The sequence below is a fragment of the Nelusetta ayraudi genome, unplaced genomic scaffold (genome assembly GCF_046127955.1).
Source record: "Nelusetta ayraudi isolate G7.1 ecotype Tasmania unplaced genomic scaffold, CSIRO-AGI_Nayr_v1 ptg000045l, whole genome shotgun sequence".
Classification (NCBI taxonomy): Eukaryota; Metazoa; Chordata; class Actinopteri; order Tetraodontiformes; family Monacanthidae; genus Nelusetta; species Nelusetta ayraudi.
The window spans coordinates 3429754-3450000 of record NW_027466095.1 but is presented as its reverse complement, the minus strand read 5'-3'; the positions used below and the strand labels follow the sequence as shown (position 1 = coordinate 3450000).

Sequence of the window (20247 nt, the reverse complement as noted above, 5' to 3'; positions counted from 1 at the left end):
ACAAATACCCCAGGGGGCGGAAGAGCAACTTTCGATTTCATCATGATGAGGTGATTCGGTGTTAAAGGTTCTAACGCATGTGGATCATTGATTCCATTTACTGTTAACGGGCGACTGTTAACGATTGCCATTGCCTCATATAACAGTGTTCGTAAAGAGGCATCATCAAGTCGGCCTGAGCTCTGGGCCAAGGTGGCATTCAACACGTTTCTCACAGTCCTGATTTGCCGTTCCCAAACACCACCTGCGTGACTGGCAGAAGGGGCATTGAAGACAAATTCACACTGCTTTTTAGACAGGAAATTCTCCAGTAGCTTAGTGTCGCATTGTTTAAGTGCTTCCCTAAACTCATTTCTGGCACCGACAAAGTTAGAACCTTGGTCACAGCGCAGTTGTCGGACAGCTCCTCTGATGCTGATGAAGCATCTCAATGCGTTAATGAATGAGTCTGTTGATAAATCTTCGAGCATTTCTATATGGACAGCTCTAGAGTGCAGACAGGTAAATATCAAACCATATCTTTTGTATTCTTTGCGAGCTTTCTTTACAATGAACGGACCAAAGCAGTCCATGCCGCTATATGTAAAAGGTGCTGAGGCTTCAAGACGTTCTTTGGGAAGTTCAGCCATTCGTTGGCTTTCTGTTGCCCGTCGAAGTTTTCTGCAAAGCACACAGTCGTGTATCAATTTAGCGACCAATTTGCTCCCACCAATGACCCAGAATCTGTTTGTTCTAAGCTCCATTTGTGTCTGGCTTCGACCTTGATGGCACGTCTTGGCATGGTAGTGGGACACAATCAGCTTAGTAATGTGACTGTTACCTGGTAAAATGACTGGGTGTTTAACTTTATGGCAGAGAGATGACTGGTTTAATCTCCCACCAACACAGAGAAAGTCTTCTGACCATATGGGATCAAGATTGAAGAGAGAGCTTGAGTTTGGAAGGTTTTTTCCACTTTGAAGCGTCTTTATCTCATGGGGAAAAGCTTGCTGCTGTGTGATTTTAATGACTGCCTCCGCAGCCCTCTCACCTTCTTCAACAGTGACATGTTCACCATGTTGTTTTGGTTTAGACGTCAACCTCTTGATTCTTGCAACCACCTTTACCAATGTTATCCAAGAGGAAAGGTGATTGAAGTGCTTGAGAATATCATTGCAGTTATTGACTTTGGTTGCAAGCACTTGAATTATCTTGACTTCAGGGTCTCCCACGAGCAATTCAGCTGGGCCGCTGGGTGTTGGATTTAATTCACGCTTCCAGAGAAACTTTGGCCCTTGGAGCCAATTTGTTGAGCGGATGTTTGACGCATGCAGACCTCGGGATGCATGATCTGCTGGGTTCTCTGAGGTGTCTCCATAATACCACTGACGGGGATCACTGTTATTTCTTACCAGTTGAACACGGTTTGCAACAAATATGTGAAATCTATGAGCATCATTGTTGATGTATCCAAGCACAACTCGCGAATCAGTCCAGAAAAATTCTTGATCGATTTTCATGTCAAGTTCCTTCTTGAACATGACACTTAATCCCAACCAATACCTCTATGACAAAGCTCTTGAAGAATACGTTTTCCACTTAGACTGAATGGAGCAATGAATCCGAGTGGATCGTAGAGAGAAGCAATTACAGATAAACAACCACGGCGGGTTGAAGGCTGACCTTTCAAGCTGATGTTGAAACTGAAAGTGTCATCTTTGGTCGACCAATGAATACCAAGCGCCCTTTCTGAAGGTGCTGGATCCAATCCGATAGGTTCGACATTTGCTGCTCTTTCAGAGGGTTCTAAGGAAGAGAGCGCTGCTTCTTCGTTCGAGTTAAATTTATGAAGGCGCCTCCTCTTTTGCACAACTCTTGCGATTCAGTGATCAGTTTCTTAGCTTTCTCAACGGATGAAACGCTAGCTAAGCCGTCATCAACGTAGAAATTCTTTTCCACAAATGCAGAAGCCAAAGGACAGCTAGCCTTGTGTTTGCGTGCTAGACTCTTCAAACCAAAACTGGCGCATCCTGGAGATGAAGCGGCTCCGAAGAGATGAACCAGATCCAGATCACCACCTTCCCACCAAAGGAATTTCAAATAGTTTCTGGATTCAGGGGAGACAGAGAATTGGTAAAACATTCTTTCGATGTCACAGATAATGGCTACAGCTTCCTTCCTGAATCTGCAAAGTACTCCCACCAGAGGATTAATAAGATCAGGTCCGGTTAGCAGGATGTCATTTAGGGAAACACCTTGGAATTTTGCTGAGCCATCAAAAACAACTCTTAGCTTATCCGTTTTTTTGGGATGATATCCAGAAATATGAAAACTTCATTCTGTTCATGTTTGAAGTAAAAAAAAACTAAATGAAATAAAAATAAAAAACAGACACGTCATCAGTGGTCATGTGACCAAACATCATTTCAACACACATTAGTTTTGGACTGAGGATTTAATTTCAAGGTGAAATTTTCTGTAGTGTCAGATTCTGAAGTCGACATGTCACTTTTATTTTCAGAGTGATGACACCCTGGAAAAACTCTCCATCATTATAAACTCTCCATCATTTATTCTCTTTTCAGGTTGTGGGACTGCAGTTTGTCAGAGCGCAGCTGTGATTGGCTGCTCTCAGCTCTGAAGTCCAACCCCTCCCACCTCAGACACCTGGACCTGGGTGGGAACCGTCCGCAGGATTCATCATTGAAGCCACTGATGGATCTTGTCCACAGCAGAGAGACTATCAACTGGAGAGTGTGAGGTCAGTACTGGTTTGGAACCAGTGGGTGATGGTTCCAGCACCAAAGCCAGTTGATCCCACAGCAGAGGTCCAGTGTTCCCAGTCACAGTGTGAGAGGAGGATGGTGACGTCCAGCTGCTCCTGATTCATCCAACATCTGCTGCCAAACTGCTTCTTCTCTCAGTTCACCACTCAATTATTGATCAGTTCATCTTCATCAGGCCTCAGTATCAGTCCAACACTCCTTGGTCACATGACCTTCATATGTTCCACACTTGACATGTGACTGAGAGTCTGCTTCTTCTCACCAGTCACTCCATCATCTCCATCAACAGTCAACGTCTCTATGATGATGCGTTCAAGGACCGTGAGTCCTGACTCCTCCTGTCTCTTCTTCTCTCCACAGATGGAAATCTTGAGGGAGGAAGAGGAGGAGAGTGAAGAGGAGAGCTCCATCTAGTGGTGACTGACAGAACTACAACCAGTTGAGCCAAACTGCAAGATGCACATATACACAGTGTGTGTGGGCGTGTCACGACCTTTGACCCCAGCACAGCCTGGTGGCTGGCGGACTGGTTCTCTCTACAAGCTGCTGTGGTTACTGGGAGAGACGTCCCAGAAGCCACTGGTGGAGCTGAATCCTCAGTGGAAGAAGCAGGACTTGGAGATTGAGGCCGAAGCAGATGGATCTCAGCATGAAGCCTCCTTTTCACTTTCGATCAAAGGTGGGGCACCATGGCGCTCTGGAACAGAGGCTCCGCCTCCAAACACTAAACTGCTGAGGCCAGAAGAAAAGGGAAGGAGGAGGAGATAGAGGGGAGGGGGAGTTCCAGCAAGGGGGAGGGGCCATTGAGAAAACAAGACTCGAAAGAGGATGACGTGACTGACGTGGGGTTGGGGGGGTGGGTGTCATGTTACCAGGAGCAGGTGTGACCTCTCTTCAGAAGGTCACCGGAGTTCTGCAGAACCTCAACAACACTGACTGAAGAACTGAAATGTCACCACCTCCAGCTCAGAAGGTCGGACTGAGGAACTCCACCTTAGCCCGCTGTTTGCAGCCTCCCACTGACACGTGGCCATCTCAGGGGGTTCCCGGCTCCCTAGCCGAGCTAGCGCGCAGGTTTGTCCTCGGATGGCAGCTAGCTGCTAATGCTAACTTGTGTAAGACTCTGCTTTGAGGGGCTGGTGTTCAGCTCTTCCTGACCTGCTGAGTGTTTGATGCAGTCGACGATGTTCTTCTGAGCAGATCAGAGGAAGCAGTCGTTAAAGAAGTGAGTTTCACATCCTGTTTGTCCGACCGCTTTCGGCTTGTTCAGTGTTCGGTGTGCAACGATGTGACTTCAATGGGGGTGCTGTGTGACAGCAACAACAACAACAAGTTTCTAAACGAGCTGCTGCGAGTTGCGTGACCTCCGTGCGATGCTCTGCGCTGTGCGGCGGCGGCACGTTCAGCGCTGAAACTTCCCTCGTGCGATGACGTAATCATCACCATCGCGTCATCACGTGCCGCTGCACAGCGACATGAGTTCCCAACAGTGTTGCCAACTTTCATTGAGAAAAATAAAGGAGGCCTCCGTCCCTCCCGCAGTGCTCCCGCATGACCATCACAGCCAGTAGCTTCCAGTAAGGGTCGCTCACAAGTTAAAATGTCAGAATAGTTTGTAGTTTGAACTTTGTTAACAATAGATTAGAAATGTTGAATGCTGAATGTTTAAATAAATAATAAGTACAACTCAGGATAGTGATGCTGCTTGTACCACCACACACAACTTCCTGTCATTTATCTGCCCTGTTTCTTCATAACGGAAAAACCCTAAAATTCCATGTGTGCAAATAACTCAAGTGTAAAGCCTCTCCTTCTCACTGCCACATCCATCTCCCATCAGCAGTCATCACTTCAACACCCTTTTCTTTTTCTTCTGTGTGGAACAGTAGATCCAGGTGACCACCTCTCTTTTCACGGTTACTTCCTTCTCCAGGTGCATCTCTTCATACTTCTGGTAGCACCGACTGTGTCTCAATTCAGGGTCTGCATCCTTGGAAGGAAGCGTCCTCCGTCTGAAGGAAGCATCCTCCCAAGGACCCGGCCCAGAAAGAGCGACCCAAACCCACCTCCCCGGTAACCACACGGGACGGTCTAGCCTTGGGAGTATTTCCTGGTTGCGTCACCGCCGTTCCCTCCTGCTGGCCAACCCCGGAAGTAACGTTTTCATAGCATCAAGCTAACCATTGGTTCACCATCTAACGATGGCGTTGGATGTTCAAATCAGTAAAAACCCTACGTTAAAAACTGAATATTTGATGTGTAATTTCAATACTTAAATTTATACGTGGTGTCTTTGCCAGTAGATGGCGCTAATTTCAGCTGACTTCCCAGGATCCCAGGATGCTTTGCAGCAGCACGCAAAGCATCCTGGGATACAGAAGGAGGTGAAGGATAGTAGCGGTGTAGCCTTGGAATGGGCTAACAGTAGGGCGCATTCCCAGTACGCATTTGGAGCGTCCTTCTGACTTTTGGGAATTGGGAGGAGCCTTCACGCAGTGCTATGACGCAACTTCCTTTCAAATGCAGCCTTGGAAGGATGCAGAGCCTGAATTGAGACACAGCCACTGAGTCGCTGTCTGTCATTCAAAAGATTGTTGTGTTAAACTCTGCACAGGACTGCACAAAGTGGACAGTGTTCAAGAGCCTCAGCCATTTTTGATTGCTGCTGAAAAGAACCAGCGATCCTGATTCATAGCCTCCTACTCTACGCAGCCAGTATGCAGTCATTGTGATGGGTGGCACAATGGTGTTGCCTGCAGCTTTGTAGATTACGGTTTTGCAAACTCTCTGGAAACGAACGTGAATTTGCTTCCAAAATAAATTCACGTTCAAGACAACTCAGAAACCCCATCCCAGATTGACTCCAAACAGGACGCACCATCTCACCATTTCATCCACAAATATGGGAAAATTCTGTATTTAAAAGGCAACAAGTCAGTTTGGCAACTCAGTAACATATATACAGTAGATACATAACATATTTAGTTTGCTCGCTGCTTTAGTTAGCCCCTTAGTTAGCTCCTTCAGTTAGCCCCTTCAGTTAGCTCCTTCAGTTAGCTCTTTCAGTCAGCCCCTTCAGTTAGCACCTTTAGTTAGCACCTTCCTCTAACCGGGTGGAACCTGGTGGGAGGTCAACAGGTCACCAACTGCGTAATGAGCAGTAATGATTGATGTATTTTTTAATATATGTTGTTACAAATTCACATACACGTTAATTAAAATGAGTAATTGCCCTTTATTCAAGGGAAACTCAAAATGTGTTGGGCGTTTTTATTGGCCAGTCTGTTCCTCCTCACGGCTGCATCATTGTACCAGATGCGTGGTGGCAGTTAGCGAAGATGAGGCTGTAGTTGGAGCCGCCGTCCGCCACAAACTCGGACACTGTCTTCGTCCCCTGGAAGTTGTGAGTGGCGACCACCTGAGGAGGAGAGACCCAGAGTGTCCAGGTGTCTGTGGACGGAGCCTGTCCCCCTGCAGGTTCAAACTGAGAACTTTACCTTCCACTTGTTGCTCATGTTGTTGGCGTCCACCACCACCGTCTGAGACACAAGGCCGTAGTTGTTTCCTTTGTGGATGAGATACTGAGAGCCGTCAGCTAGCGTCACCCTGAAACATCACACATCACGCACAATCACACAACAGCTGGTTGCTATGCTAGTAGCGTGGGCAAACTACGGCCCGGGGACCATATGCGGCCCATTCAGCTTTTTAATCCGGACCTTAAGGTGAACTTGAAGAAATTATATTAACAGTCAGTCAGTCATCAAACAGCTGTAGTTCCTCCATGTTTGCAGTGTTTTCAGAGTCATTTCAATAAACACCCTGGTGGTGGGGCTTCAAAGACACTGATTTGGTTGCAACTTTGCTTTGCTTCATTTTCCATTGACACTGAAGCAATATGTTTTATACACAGAGTGGGGCAAAAAGTATTTGGCAGCCACCAATTCCCACTTCAAAAGATGAGAGAGGTCTGTAATGTTCACCATAGGTACTCTTCAACTGTGAGAGACAGAATGTCCAAAACATATCCAGGACATCACATTGTATGATTTTCAAAAAATGTATTTGCATAATGGTGCAGAAAATAAGTATTTAGCACCTACCCAACTCTGGCCCTCGCAGAGCTGTGACTCCTTCATTAAGAAGCTCTTCTATCCTCCACTAGTTACATGCATTAATCTCACCTGTTTGAACTGGTTATTTTTACAAAAGACACCTGTCCACACCCTTAAACAGGCAGACTGCAACCTCTCCACCATGGCCAAGACCAAAGAGCTGTCAAAGGACACCAGGGACAAGATTGAACACCTGCACAAGACTGGGATGGGCCAGTCTGCAACAGTCTGCAACAGGCAGTCAGCTTGGTGAGAAGAGATCAATTATTAGAAAATACAATAAATGCAAGATCATAGACAATGTCCCTCAACCTGGGGCTCCATGCAAGATCTCACGGCATGGGGTACAACTGATCTTGAGAACGGTGAGGAAACAGCCCAGAACTACAAGGGGGGAACTGGTCAATGACCTGAAGAGAGCTTGGACCACAGTAACCAGGGTTTTAGTAGTCCTGCAGTGCTCCATAGGTCCCCCTGCTGAAGCCAACACTCGTCCAGGCCCGTCTAAAGTTTGCCAGAGACCATCTGGACGGTCCAGAGGAGGACTGGGAGGACGTCATGTGGTCAGATGAGATAACCCGTTCAAACAGGTGCCATTAATGCAGGTACCAAGTGTAGGATAGAAGAGATTCTTCATGAAGAAGTAAGAGGCCTGTGAGGGCCATAATTCTTCCTTGTTTGTGGGTGCTAAATGCTATTACTACCACTAAGAAATCATACAATGTGTTTTCCTGGGTTTTTTTTTACGTTCTGCCTCTCACAGTTGAAGTGTACCAACCTGTGGTGAACATTACGGACCTCCCTCATTTTTTAAGTGGGCCACTTGCAGAATTGGTGGCTGCCAAATACTTTTTTTTGCCCCGCTGTACCCCGTGATAGATTGATTGTTTCTTCCAATGAGGTGGCTCACCAAAAGACTCCATCCATCTGCTGCTGCTCCGCTACCCCCCCTCTGGCACATTTTAGAACCTATTGTGGCCCCACCAGTCAAACAGTTTGCCCAGCCCTGGACTAGACCAATCACCTGCTTCACTACCAGTGGGGTGTCCACCTGACTGGCTGTATGAGACTCAGACTGGAGCTTTTTTAACTATAGGTCTACGGTGAGCTCGGCGGATGTAGACGGACCGAACTCCTGAGTGGCTGAGTGGTCCCAGCATGAAGCTCTGCCCCTCCAAGGGCCTCTTCATCCTCTCGGCCAGGAACACTGGTGAGTTGTAGAGGTTGGTCAACGCCCGGCCTGAAAGGTCATAGTTGTGGTTTGGAGTTCCTCCTGCGGAGCAGACACCACAGAGTGACTCTGGACATCCCAGAGTCAACAACAGGTCTGGGGATGGGGTCAGAGGTCAAAGCCTTGGCCCTGCTCACAGACTGGAAGTTGGTTTGGACAAACAAACTCCTGTTTGGTTCTATTGCACAAGAGCTTTCTGACCTTTGAACCACTGGCTAAGTCAAAGGTGTCTCTGGCTGGTGGGCCAAATTTGGGCCACAGTGTGAATATTTCTGGTCTGCGGGGCCAATACCAGGTCACGACTAGAGCCGCTGGCCCAGCAGTGTGATACAGCACATGTACCACTAATGCTACAAATCCCAGAATGCTCTGCTGGTATTTTGGTGCATCAATCAGGACAGGACATTTATTGAAGGACATTATTATTACTTCAGTGGTTTATTGTTGTTATTTTATTTTTAGCCAGTAGAAAACTATCAGAAAGACTTAAGGAAATGCCCACTGATATACTTTGGTTTATTTTGTTATATTTGTTACTCATGATCTAATGTGCACAGACTCTGCTCTGCTCTTGACTGGGAGATATCTTTGATAAACCAGAGGCAAAATCAGTTATTCTGACAAAAAAATAATAATGATAATAGTGGTAATAATAATCATAACATTTAGTCCCTCTCCATAGTAATTATCAAACATAGCTGTAATAATAGCCTGTAGGTATTTCTATTCAGATAAATGAAACTACCAATAAACGAGCTTTAATGGATTATGTCATGATTTGTGATTTAATGGAAACACACTAAACAAAACATACATATCTCCAGATGACGCGACTGTCTAGTGTAGCCGTCAATTTCATTATTAAGGCCAAACAGTCATAATTTCACCTGTTGGTTCAGGAATAGGTCGAGCAGCTTCTGACTGTTATTGATGTTGGCTGTGTATCCTGCGCTTTATTTTCCTCCTCCCCCTCCTCCTCCCCCTCCCCCTACTCACTAAGCCTCTGTTGCTCGCCTGTCGTCTCTTTCGCTCCTGTTCTAATATTCTTCTTAAAATAAGAAGAGGTGTCTGTGGACTTTCTCTTCATTGTCTGAAAATGACTGACATAACGTACACAAGCAGCAGCTAACGTTCGCTACATAACTCCGTTATTATACATGTCATTTTTTTTTTTCTTCCAATAAATATCAATGTTGGACCGAGGCTTTGTCCCAGTTTGACCTTCTGGCCCCACTCTGTATTTGAATGTGACAGCCCTGTGCTCAGGGAACAGGACTTCCTTCATACAACTGCTCTCAAACAACACCACATCAGACCCGATTTGGACTCACCGCCGCTGGAGAACGAGGCGTCGGCGGCGGCCAGCAGCAGCGCTGAGAGCAGGAGGACCAAGGAGGACATGTTGGCTGAAGAAGGAGAAATGCAGCCTCGGAGAGAGCTCCAGCTCTTATAGGTCCACCGCTCACTGGTACTGCCCACTGGTCGACCAATGGCAACATGCTCAATCAGCGGATCCCGCCTCTGCAAACATCCGGGAAACAGCGGAAAAACTGCCAGAATTCACCACAACCTTCGACCAGAAATCGATTCAGCAAAGCTCAACTCCGCATTTGGGCTCAAGGACAACTGGCATCGCTGGTGCCATACCAATACCAATACAAATATCAATAGAAATATCCTTTCTTGTCATTGCAACAGGTAGCTACAAGAAAATTGGTTGGGCTTCCTCTCATAGTGCAATAAAAAAGTAAGAAAAATGTGTCAGAAGATTATAAATACAAAACAATGAGGAAATAACAAGTTATGCACTTGGTTTTCTTTTCTTCAGACAGATGAAAGGTAGAACAGATGCTACTTGCCTTGACACTTCCAACTGTAGCTCCACGTGCTGCTGGCGCGTCTTTTAACAGCTGGCCGACTCGAACGGACCTATCAGAGTCGAGTCGGCCACGCCTCCCCCATCTTGGATGGTCTCTGGAGAAGCGAACCCCAGGGCTGTGTCTCAATCCATGGTCTGCATCCTTGGAAGGAAGCGTCCTCCCAAGGACCCGGCCCAGAAGGACCAACCCAAACCCGCCTCCCCGCCTCCCCGGTAACCACACGGGACGGTCTAGCCTTGGGCGAATTTCCTGGTTGCGTCACCGCCGTTCCCTCCTGCTGGCCAACCCCGGAAGTGACGTTTTCATAGCATCAAGCTAACCATTGGTTCACCATCTAACGATGGCGTTGGATGCTCAAATCAGTAAAAACCCTACGTTAAAAACTGAATATTTGATGTGTAATTTCAATACTTAAATTTATACGTTGTGTCTTTGCCAGTAGATGGTGCTAATTTCAGCTGACTTCCCAGGATCCCAGGATGCTTTGCAGCAGCACGCAAAGCATCCTGGGATACAGAAGGAGGTGAAGGATAGTAGCGGTGTAGCCTTGGAATGGGCTAACAGTAGGGCGCATTCCCAGGACGCATTTGGAGCGTCCTTCTGACTTTTGGGAATTGGGAGGAGCCTTCACGCAGTGCTATGACGCAACTTCCTTTCAAGTGCAGCCTTGGAAGGATGCAGAGCCTGAATTGAGACACAGCCACTGAGTCGCTGTCTGTCATTCAAAAGATTGTTGTGTTAAACTCTGCACAGGACTGCACAAAGTGGACAGTGTTCAAGAGCCTCGGCCATTTTTGATTGCTGCTGAAAAGAACCAGCAATCCTGATTCATAGCCTCCTACTCTACGCAGAGGCAGTGCTAGGGTCTCTTGGGGTTCCAAGCAAGAAGTTATATATGTATACGTATACATATATATATATATATATATATATATATATATATATATATATATATATATATATATATATATATATATATATATATATATATATATATATATATGTATACGTATACATATATATATATATATATATATATATATATATATATATAACAACAATAGGCATAGGCTTTTGGGCTTTCTGTGACCTCTTGTGGTCCTTGGACCTCACTATATATGGACCTCACTATATATATGTATATATATATATATATATATATATATATATGTAAATTTTGGCAAGTTTGCAAACTGTGACAGAAAGTGTGACGTGACCAGTATCGCTTGTCGCGCGGTATGTGTCCAGGTGCAGGCTGAAGGCAAATGGGGCGGGGTCCTACAAGGGGGGTCTGCTGCTGCAGTGTCATGTCATTGCAAATTACGCATTGTTGTCGTTGCTGTGGTGTACATTCTGGCATCCCTAGGAGGCCCCCCTAGTGGCAGGGGCCCCAAGCAACTGCCTGGCTTGTCTGTCCGCAAGCGCCGCCCTTGACTCTACGCAGCCAGTACGCAGTCATTGTGAATGGGTGGCACAATGGTGTTGCCTGCAGCTTTGTAGATTACGGTTTTGAACGCAAACTCTCTGGAAACGAACGTGAATTTGCTTCCAAAATAAATTCACGTTTTATCCAAGAAAATTCTATCAATCTTTATTCTGCCACAGACTACCGCAAATGTCTCTGCCACATGACCCATTTAACCAATCACACGGAGCTATTTCATCACATGACCAAACACAATATTATTGCCGGCGAAGCGCCAATTTCCGGCACTTCTACAGACCGGAGAAAGTAAAACGGGATTATGGCTGGTGCGACTCCGGGCTGCGCTCCTGAGGTGCTGAAGGAGGAGGAGGAGCAGGAGGAGGAGGAGCAGCAGGAGGAGGAGGGACACCCTTGGCCCCACATCGGACGCATGTTCAGCTTTCAAAAGTCACAGAACAACAGCTACATTATGCGTTGTCTTCTATGTCAGCCAAGGAAAACGGACATCGCTGCATACAAAAACTCGACGTCTAAGTTCAGGGAACACGTACCGGTGAGTCTTCCGGTAAGACTCTTACCTAAACTAAAACACTCAAATTGAAACTCATTTGGCAAGAATATTGTGTTGTGTGCTTTGATTTATTATTATTTTGAATGTAAAAATGTATTATAATTTTAGTTAAAGACGTTGACCTGAATTTGCACATTTTGTGTATTGTTTTGTTATGGTACAATAAATCATATATTACAGTCACTCACTACTTGAGTAGTTTTTTTACGGGGTACTTTTTTTACTCTTCCTCAAGTACTTTTTTACGCCACTACTTTTTACTTCTACTTAAAGGTCACCTATTATACTAATTTTCGGGCTTTTGTATTTGATGTCTGGCCCCTCCAGAGCAGCAACGCACGAATTTCCGCGCTGAAAGCTTTTTAGATTTGCGTATCTCGCGGCTCGTTTCCTCGTATTTACGGCGTCCTGCGCAAACGCTCTGTTTCACTTCGCTCCACCCCAGCCTTGCTGGTACACGCCCCCGCCCGGGGATCACACTCTTCGTCGCTGCTGAGCCTCACTTCCTCAGTTTGCCGGTGCGGGAGTGAAGAGTAAACGACAAACTTTACGAAACAGGCACAATTTAAACACTTACCGTTGTGAAGGCTTCACCCTTTAGCAGCAGTTTACCGGCTAATCCAGCTTCGTACGGACCCAGCGCCGGCTGAGTTACGGCCGCAAGGCGGACCGAAGGTCCCTGGACATTTTGTGCCTTCCGTGTCCCCGGAAATATATTTTACTTTGTGTACCGACCGTGTTTTTGTTTTGTATTTTTGCGAGACATTTTAATAGGGCTTAGAATTATTTTGTTTCATACTGTTGACTTGTATCAAAACACTGTCCTAGCAGAGAAATATACGCTGAAATGATCACTTCAGTCATAGAGTCGTTTATTATTAGACAAGAATATCTGCACAACTTAAGTCCACACCAAGCACAAAGCAGGAGGAGCTCTATACAACCCATGTTAACATGCTGGCAGCGTGAACATCGCTATAAGGAGTGAAACTTGCGAGTCAAAATCGCTGCCTCTTCAGTTTCGCTGCCAGCGAACACAACACACATAACAAGCAGAGCACGGAGTTAGCGGTGGTGGCTAACAGTTCATCAACACGATTCAGCGGTTGTACGTTGCAAGTTGTCTTAAAACTAATGTTGCTTGAGGTCACAATACACTCACAGTCCTCATACATGTTTTCAAATATTGCCGTGGCTGACTATTCTCTCGTCGTCCACCAGGGGTCAAGTCAAGCCCATCTCACTCCCGTTGCCTACCGGATGAGAGGGGTCTGGCTGCAGACCGGTGTTCCATCGCATCCGCATTAGGCTGAACAAACCTCCAACATTTTCTCTGTTCGTTCCACTCCGACGGTTGTGGTCCTTGGTGCTTCGGTAGTCGCTCGGTATTTTTTATTTTTTATTTTTTAATTTCCCTGACACCGAAAAAACATTTTCTTGGAGCAGCGCATTGCGGAATCACTTCCGGGGCAGAGCAGGGGAGGGCGGAACCAGTCCGAGAGGGTGCTGGAGCTTTGCCATGAAAGGAGATCCGGCACACAATTACGTAATTCCGTGCCCAGTGTTGAAAAAATCTCCGTGAACTGAGTGTTTAGAACCATGCCCAACAATTTGCAGGGCTCACGTCCAAACGCATGAATGTCATTATTTGACGATATCGAGATCGTTTGACGATAGGGTTCAACATTGTAACAGTTTTTAAAGCTCAGAAAAGTGGAAAAGCATCATAGGTGCCCTGTAAATGAAGATCCTGACAAACTTTTTAAGAAGCACATGGTGAGCAATGACACTTTTGATCAACCATCACTATTAATATTGAAAATGCAGGTTTTGACCAAGCTTTCATGTTAATTTAAAAAAACAAAAATGTGTCTGGAAAGCTTACATTCAAATTTGCTTGTTGAAATAATGTGTAATTATGACTTTTAGCCGACATTTAATTGATGCATTATATGATAACAAGTATAGAATTTAGAAAAGACATTGCTGGCTAATAAGAATCATTCTTGTTAAAAAAAAAAAAAAAAGATGTTGCTCTGTGGTCCAAACAAGTACTTCATAATAGGATAATTATTACTTATTAATACTTATTCTTTAAAGACACTTGCATATAGTAATGAAACATATACATCAATACAATAACACATTTTATTAATACTTTTTCTTTTTGCCATTTTGAGGATGTTGATGCTGGTGCTGCAGAGAGAGAAATGGAGAAAGTGGTTTTGGGCGTCTACGTTGTGCAGCGAGAGGGAGCAGAAGGAACAGATCCACCTGAGGATGTCGGCGTCATCATTGAAGGATGTACAGTGCTGCAAGACTTAAGAGATGTGGCAAATGGCTGTGCAGCTCTCTTCGGCTGGATCTGTTGTTTAAACTTGAGCTATCCCAAGGACCTGCGATACACTTTCCAGTTCCTTCAAAAAGTGGTGATAGGATTGGATGGGAACAAGCTCTCCAATAAGGTGCAAGTCCTCAAAAACAAACTGCATGAGTGAATAGGCCTCAAGGATTTGGATTGGATTTTTGCTGATTATTACACTTACACAAAAAAGGAGCGCTTTATACTGTGACCTAATGCTGGACAAAACTGTTTGAGACTTTTTATTTTTTTTTTTGATGGACTGTTATTGTGTTTGAAAATTTCACCTGTGGTACATTGAATTTGGAGGTACAAACAGTGCTATGAGAGTATCTACAAGGTACCAGTTAACATTTCAAATTAAAGCATTATCATTTTGGTCAAGTTTTTTCACATCTGCAATGTTCAGCAATTCGTTGCTTGTTTGAGGAGTTTAATTTCCTTTTGACCTCAGCAACGTTACCTGTTTCACATAGTACAGCTATTGACATGTTCACTAAATATATCCTTCTGGTTAACTATTTTATAGTTACATTTGGTTAACTATTTTATAGTTAACCAGAAACGTAAGATCTTATAGTTAACCAAATGTTTAAGTCATCTGTATTTGGTTCAATGGTTCAAAAAAAAAATGTTGATTTGAACACGTGGGGTTAAAAGAGTAACATTATACATTTACAGTCTTTATTTTTTATTTTGGTTTCCTTATTTTCATTTTTTGAGAATGTGTATATCCTGTATACAGGTACGAAATCATACACAATACAGATTGTGTTAATTACACACATTTTTTGTAATAGTCCCACTATTTTCTAATGTTTGCAGAGAATAATAAAGATTCAAGTGAAAATAAGCAATTTAAATTGTATTCATTTATTTTTTTGTATTTAGCCAATACAACAAGGGTGTTAGATTAACACAAACCTACCACATTAATTGTGTTAATCTGTGTTAGTTAATTCAACTAAATTGTGTAAAGTTAATTGAACTCAATCATGTTAAGTTACCTTAATGTGGTCTCAGTAAATCGAACATAATGTTGTTGTGGTTATGCAATTTAACAGTATCCTGTAGCTTTAGAGTAAGAATTTTAAGTTAGATTTACTAAAGAGGTTTTGTTCATATTAATAGTCTTTTGCTTTTCAGTTTTAAACAACACAGTTTTGTGGGACCGGTTGACCCGTTTAAATGTTTTTCAAGGTCTGCTGAGAAAAGCTGGACTGTGTCGCCCTCTGGTGTCCTTACTTCGTCACTTCCTCCGGTGTCTCCAGCCATGAACGTATTAGTACAACTTGCCAATATGGCATCGCGCCATTTTCCCCCCCAATGGTCACTCGAGGTACTGTGGTCAAACAAATCCCATTGGCCCTGAAAGCATTTTTACTCGTTAGACAGCAATACAAAAAGAAAAACGCCTCTAAAACTGGCTGCCGGCAGAGTTATTATAGTTTTGGATTTTTCATTTTAGTTTAGTTTTATTTCCTTTTGACTTATTTCCCCACAATTTAGTTCGTTTTCATTAGTTTCTTATATTTTCAAAACAGCTTAGTTTAAGTTTAGTTTTCATTAGTTTAAGTTAGAGTTTTAGTTGTTTCATACTTTGGGGTATTTGTCTGGTGCAGGATTAAAAAAGGTCATAGTGACTATTGTACAATTAAATTCAACAAAAGTTAGAATATTAAAATATGAGGGTGAGTTAATTATGACTGACTTTGTTTGGTTTATTTTATTTTATTTTTATTTATTTTTTGGGGGGGTGAACTACTATATTAAGGAATACATAGAAAGTGCATTACTAATGAACACTGTGTGTGGCACTGTGAGACAAATCTGGTCAAACCAAAAAAAATTCAAATATAACCAGCAAAGCCTTTTCCATATTAGCCCCAAAAAGGCGATTCGCTCTTGCAGAACCGGGACATTTGAATTTGGGTTCGAGTAAAGTGCAGAACCTTTGGAGGGCAACTGAGTCAAACTGTCATGTCGACTTCCCAGTCTCAATAAACATGTTCACTCCTGCATCTTCCCGCTTGTGGTGTTCTTGTGTACTTACTGACCTGCAGCTTGGTGAAAGCCGTCCTTTACAGTTGTCTCCTTCGCCGTGCTACCTAGCCGAGATGTTGCTTCTCTTTCGGAGGGCGGCAGGGGGCGCCGACAGAGGCTTGCTAGCTTGTTTAGGTACTCAACATTAGCCGCTTTGTGCGAGCTTCTTAAATGGAGGTTTGTCAGGTTTTTCCCCTTTAGAAGCAAGCCACATATTTTGTGTCTTTCCACAACAAGACATTGGCTTTTGTCACTCTCCTCGTCGTATTCGAAAAAGTGGCACATCGGACTTTCCTTTAGAACGCCTGTGTCAGTACCGTCAGTCAAAAACAGACAGTTGTTTCTGATTGGCTATGGTGCAGTAAACCAGAAACACAAGCACTACGGTATCTGGGTAAATCTTAACGCAACAACCAATGAAAAAAGCACTTCTGCTCCAACCTGCGGCATTCCCTGGAAGTTTTATTTTCTTTGGAAATTACGACTGGATCATTGAGCTGCGAGCATCACAGAGACCACCGGAGGATGCGAACACAGCGAGTTATAAATTGTCACACACACATCAGCGAAGCATCTTAGCTTTGAATGATGGGAGTCAATAAATAAAAATGGTTTCACTGTGACAGACAGCGGGTTTGTTGTGTTAACGGCTGACCAAATAGTAGCTGCCAAAAAGGCCACAAGCACTGATACCAAACAACACGAGTCATAGTCACTCACTCACTCACTCACTCACTCATATTCAATACACAGCAATTCAATGAAGATGTTGTACTTGGTTTAATTGTCGGTGCCTAGTGTCAGACTTCTGTTAGCCTGAGCAGTTATTATAACAGCAACCACACTGATGATAATGTGAATAGTATTGGGGTTTGGGTGTCACTCTGGTCTGCATTCAAAACTGGAAAGCCCTAAATTTCCTGCCCGTGGTTCTATATTGCAACAGTTGACGGCTCATATCAGCAGATAAGCAGCAACAATCTGAGCATTGCGGGTGATTCATTAATATGTCATTTCTTATTAATTAGCCCATAAGTGTTGTACACCAGTGTGACACCAAATGCTTGTTGCTGACAGTAGTGAAGAAATGACACTCCAGTGGTTCTGCACATTAGTATAAATAGAGTGATTCGCTATCATTACATCACAGGCGGCACTCTGACAGATTCCATGAACCTGGAGACTGATGATCCAGACTTTGGTCCAGATGACCCAACAGGCCACAGTGGAAACGGGTCAGAACATGGACTGGCTGCTGAAAGGATACAGGTAGGTGGCGCTGTCATCCCAAGTTGTGTGGTGTGGAGGATCAGGGCCAAAGTTCCAGATGCTCACAGATGTGACTCTGGATTCAGGAGGAGTGTTTGAAGGCTGGACTCCCAACAGTGATTGGCTGCTGAGGACCTCTCAATCACAATCAGGTTTTTTAGTGGCTGTGAGATTGAAAGTGAGATTGCATTGTCCAGGTAGGAGGACAGCAGTCAGTCATGTTTCACCTCCAGTCAACACGCAGTGGTTCACATGAAGGTCCAAGAGGCCTACAGACCTACACTGAGTCTGGACGTTGCAGTACAGTTGGATCATTGTCTTTGTTGTGTTGTTTGGTCATTGTGATCCAATGTAATGTGAGAGAAGGGACGAGTGCAGTTATATTGGAGTGAGTTATGTAGAGTGTAATAGAAGTTATAATGCAGAGTCTGGTTTGATGAAATGTTCTATCACCTGATATCCATCCATCCATCCATCCATCCATCCATCTTCTACCGCCGTATCCGGAGTCAGGTCTCGGGGGCAGCAGCCTCAGCAGAGACCCCCAGACTTCCCTGGACCCAGTCACCTCCTCCAGCTCCTCCAGTGGGACCCCAAGGCTTCCCAGTCCAGCCCAGAGACCTGGTCCCTCCAGCAGGGTCTCCTCCTGGTGGGACATGCCTGGAACACCTCCCCAGGGAGGCGTCCCAAACAAGACCCCGAGATGCTGGAACTCCTCCCTCTGAGGCAGGGCCTCCCCGCCGACCCAGAGAGGACAAACCACCTCATATCCAGCATTGATTTATCTGTTGGTGATTAATTATAATGTAACATTTATTTTATTTAAATTATATTTGAACTGAATTGGATTTGTTTGTAAAAGTGAGATTTATTTTCATTGATTCATGTGGTTTATGTTGAGACCGAGTGGAGAAGTGGGCGTGGCCTACAGAAGGTTTGAGTCCACAAGTTATTAAGATATGGAGAATCCCCATGGCAGGACTTCAGGAGATATATAATCAAAGTGTTAAAGCAGCAGAAATGAAACGTCAGTTGAGGTCAAGGTCACACAGGTCAGAGGTTGTGATGGCTTTTATTGTCAGAATATTGAATCATTGAAATATAATGTTTGAGCTAGTAACAAAGTTAGGATGATATAACATAATCACATACATGAGTGTGAGAAGAAAACTGAATGAGTATTTTGACAAATGAACAAACAGACGTGTTGCCAGAAAACACCTGAGAGCGAGAAGAGCAAAATAAATGATCTGGTTTCCTTCTGATTCATTGACGTCCTTCTCAAATCTCCACACAAACATCTGGCAAGGATCAAAACCATGAATTATTTTGAGGGAAACTTCTTTTGTCTATTTATAATTCAATATTCATTTAAGTTCCCATCACAGGTGTTGTGAATCACTTTGTTTCACATGATTTCCTTATTGAAGATCATGAACCAGAAATAAAGTCTCTTGAAAAGTATTTTTCACCTCCAAAATGAACATGTTCTAGAACTCTGAAGTGAGAGCAGATCAGTGTGTTGTTGATGTGTGAAACCTCAATGCTGAGATGTTCCAGCCGTGGATGATGAGAGCAGAACCAGTGGTTGTGTTGCTGCTGCCTTCACTGAGCAGCTGCTCCAAGTCCTGCTTCTTCCACTGAGGATTCAGCTCCACCAGTGGCTTCTGGGACGTCTCTCCCAGTAGCCACAGCAGCTTGTAGGGAGAAGCAGTCCACCAGCCACCAGGCTGCACTGGGGTCAAAGGTCGTGACATGCCCAGCAGCTTGCTGTTTGGCTCCACTGGTTGTAGTTCTGTCAGCCACAACTAGATGGAGCTCTCCTCTTCACTCTCCTCCTCATCCTCCCTCAATATGTCTCCCACCTGCAGAGAGAAGAAGAGACAGCAGGAGTCAGGACTCAGGGTCCTTGAACGCATCATCACAGAGATGTTGACTGTTGATGGAGATGATGGAGTGACTGGTGAGAAGAAGCAGACTCTGTCACATGTCAAGTGTGGAACATATGAAGGTCATGTGACCATGGAGTGTTGGACTGATACTGAGGCCTGATGAAGATGGACTGATCAATAATTGAGTGTTGAACTGAGAGAAGAAGCAGTTTGGCAGCAGATGTTGGATGAATGAGGAGCAGCTGGACGTCACCATCCTCCTCTCACACTGTGACTGGAAACACTGGACCTCTGCTGTGGGATCAACTGGCTTTGGTGCTGGAACCATCATCCACTGGTTCCAAACCAGTACTGACCTCACACTCTCCAGTTGATAGTCTCTGCTGTGGACAAGATCCATCAGTGGCTTCACTGATGATTCCTGCAACTGGTTCCATCTCAGGTCCAGGTGTCTGAGGTGGGAGGGGTTGGACTTCAGAGCTGAGAGTAGCCAATCACAGCTGAGCTCTGACAAACTGCACCACTCCAACCTGAATAGAGAATAAATGATGGAGAGTTTATAACGATGGAGAGTTTTTCCAGGGTGTCATCACTCTGAAAATCAAAGTGAAATGTCGACACTACAGAAAATGTCACCTTGAAATTAAATCCTCAGTCCAAAACTAATGTGTGTTGAAATGATGTTTGGTCACA

General features: G+C 44.5%; 2 protein-coding genes and 1 long non-coding RNA gene across 19 annotated transcripts in view; 2 read left to right on the top strand and 1 right to left on the bottom strand.

Annotated features, from left to right (window-relative positions):
• The window catches only part of LOC142894831 (uncharacterized), a 450316-nt gene that overhangs the window by 280880 nt on the left and 149189 nt on the right, over nt 1-20247 (top strand). For 2 of the 11 annotated variants that reach the window (XM_076035640.1, XM_076035636.1), the window contains one exon: nt 2565-2740. The exons of the other annotated variants lie outside the window; for them this stretch is intronic. In XM_076035640.1, the coding sequence (XP_075891755.1) occupies nt 2565-2739 (175 nt within the window). In that variant the 3' untranslated portion in view covers nt 2740. Of the gene's footprint in view, nt 1-2564; nt 2741-20247 lie in introns of those variants that run through there. 11 annotated transcript variants of the gene reach the window in all.
• On the top strand, nt 3517-8079 carry LOC142894847 (uncharacterized). Of its 2 annotated transcripts, XR_012928053.1 has the most exons (4): nt 3517-3621; nt 3664-3738; nt 7002-7129; nt 7977-8052. It is a non-coding gene; the product is annotated as an uncharacterized LOC142894847 (long non-coding RNA). The 2 variants fall into 2 exon arrangements; XR_012928052.1 differs by lacking the exon at nt 7002-7129 and having other exon boundaries at nt 3520-3621; nt 7977-8079.
• LOC142894832 (NLR family CARD domain-containing protein 3-like) overlaps nt 18798-20247 on the bottom strand; it is a 110133-nt gene continuing 108683 nt past the window's right edge. For all 6 annotated transcript variants that reach the window (XM_076035646.1, XM_076035648.1, XM_076035645.1 and 3 more), the window contains 2 exons: nt 19911-20084; nt 18798-19527 (listed from right to left, as the gene is read on the bottom strand). In XM_076035646.1, the coding sequence (XP_075891761.1) occupies nt 19512-19527; nt 19911-20084 (190 nt within the window). In that variant the 3' untranslated portion in view covers nt 18798-19511. The remainder of the gene's footprint in view (nt 19528-19910; nt 20085-20247) is intronic.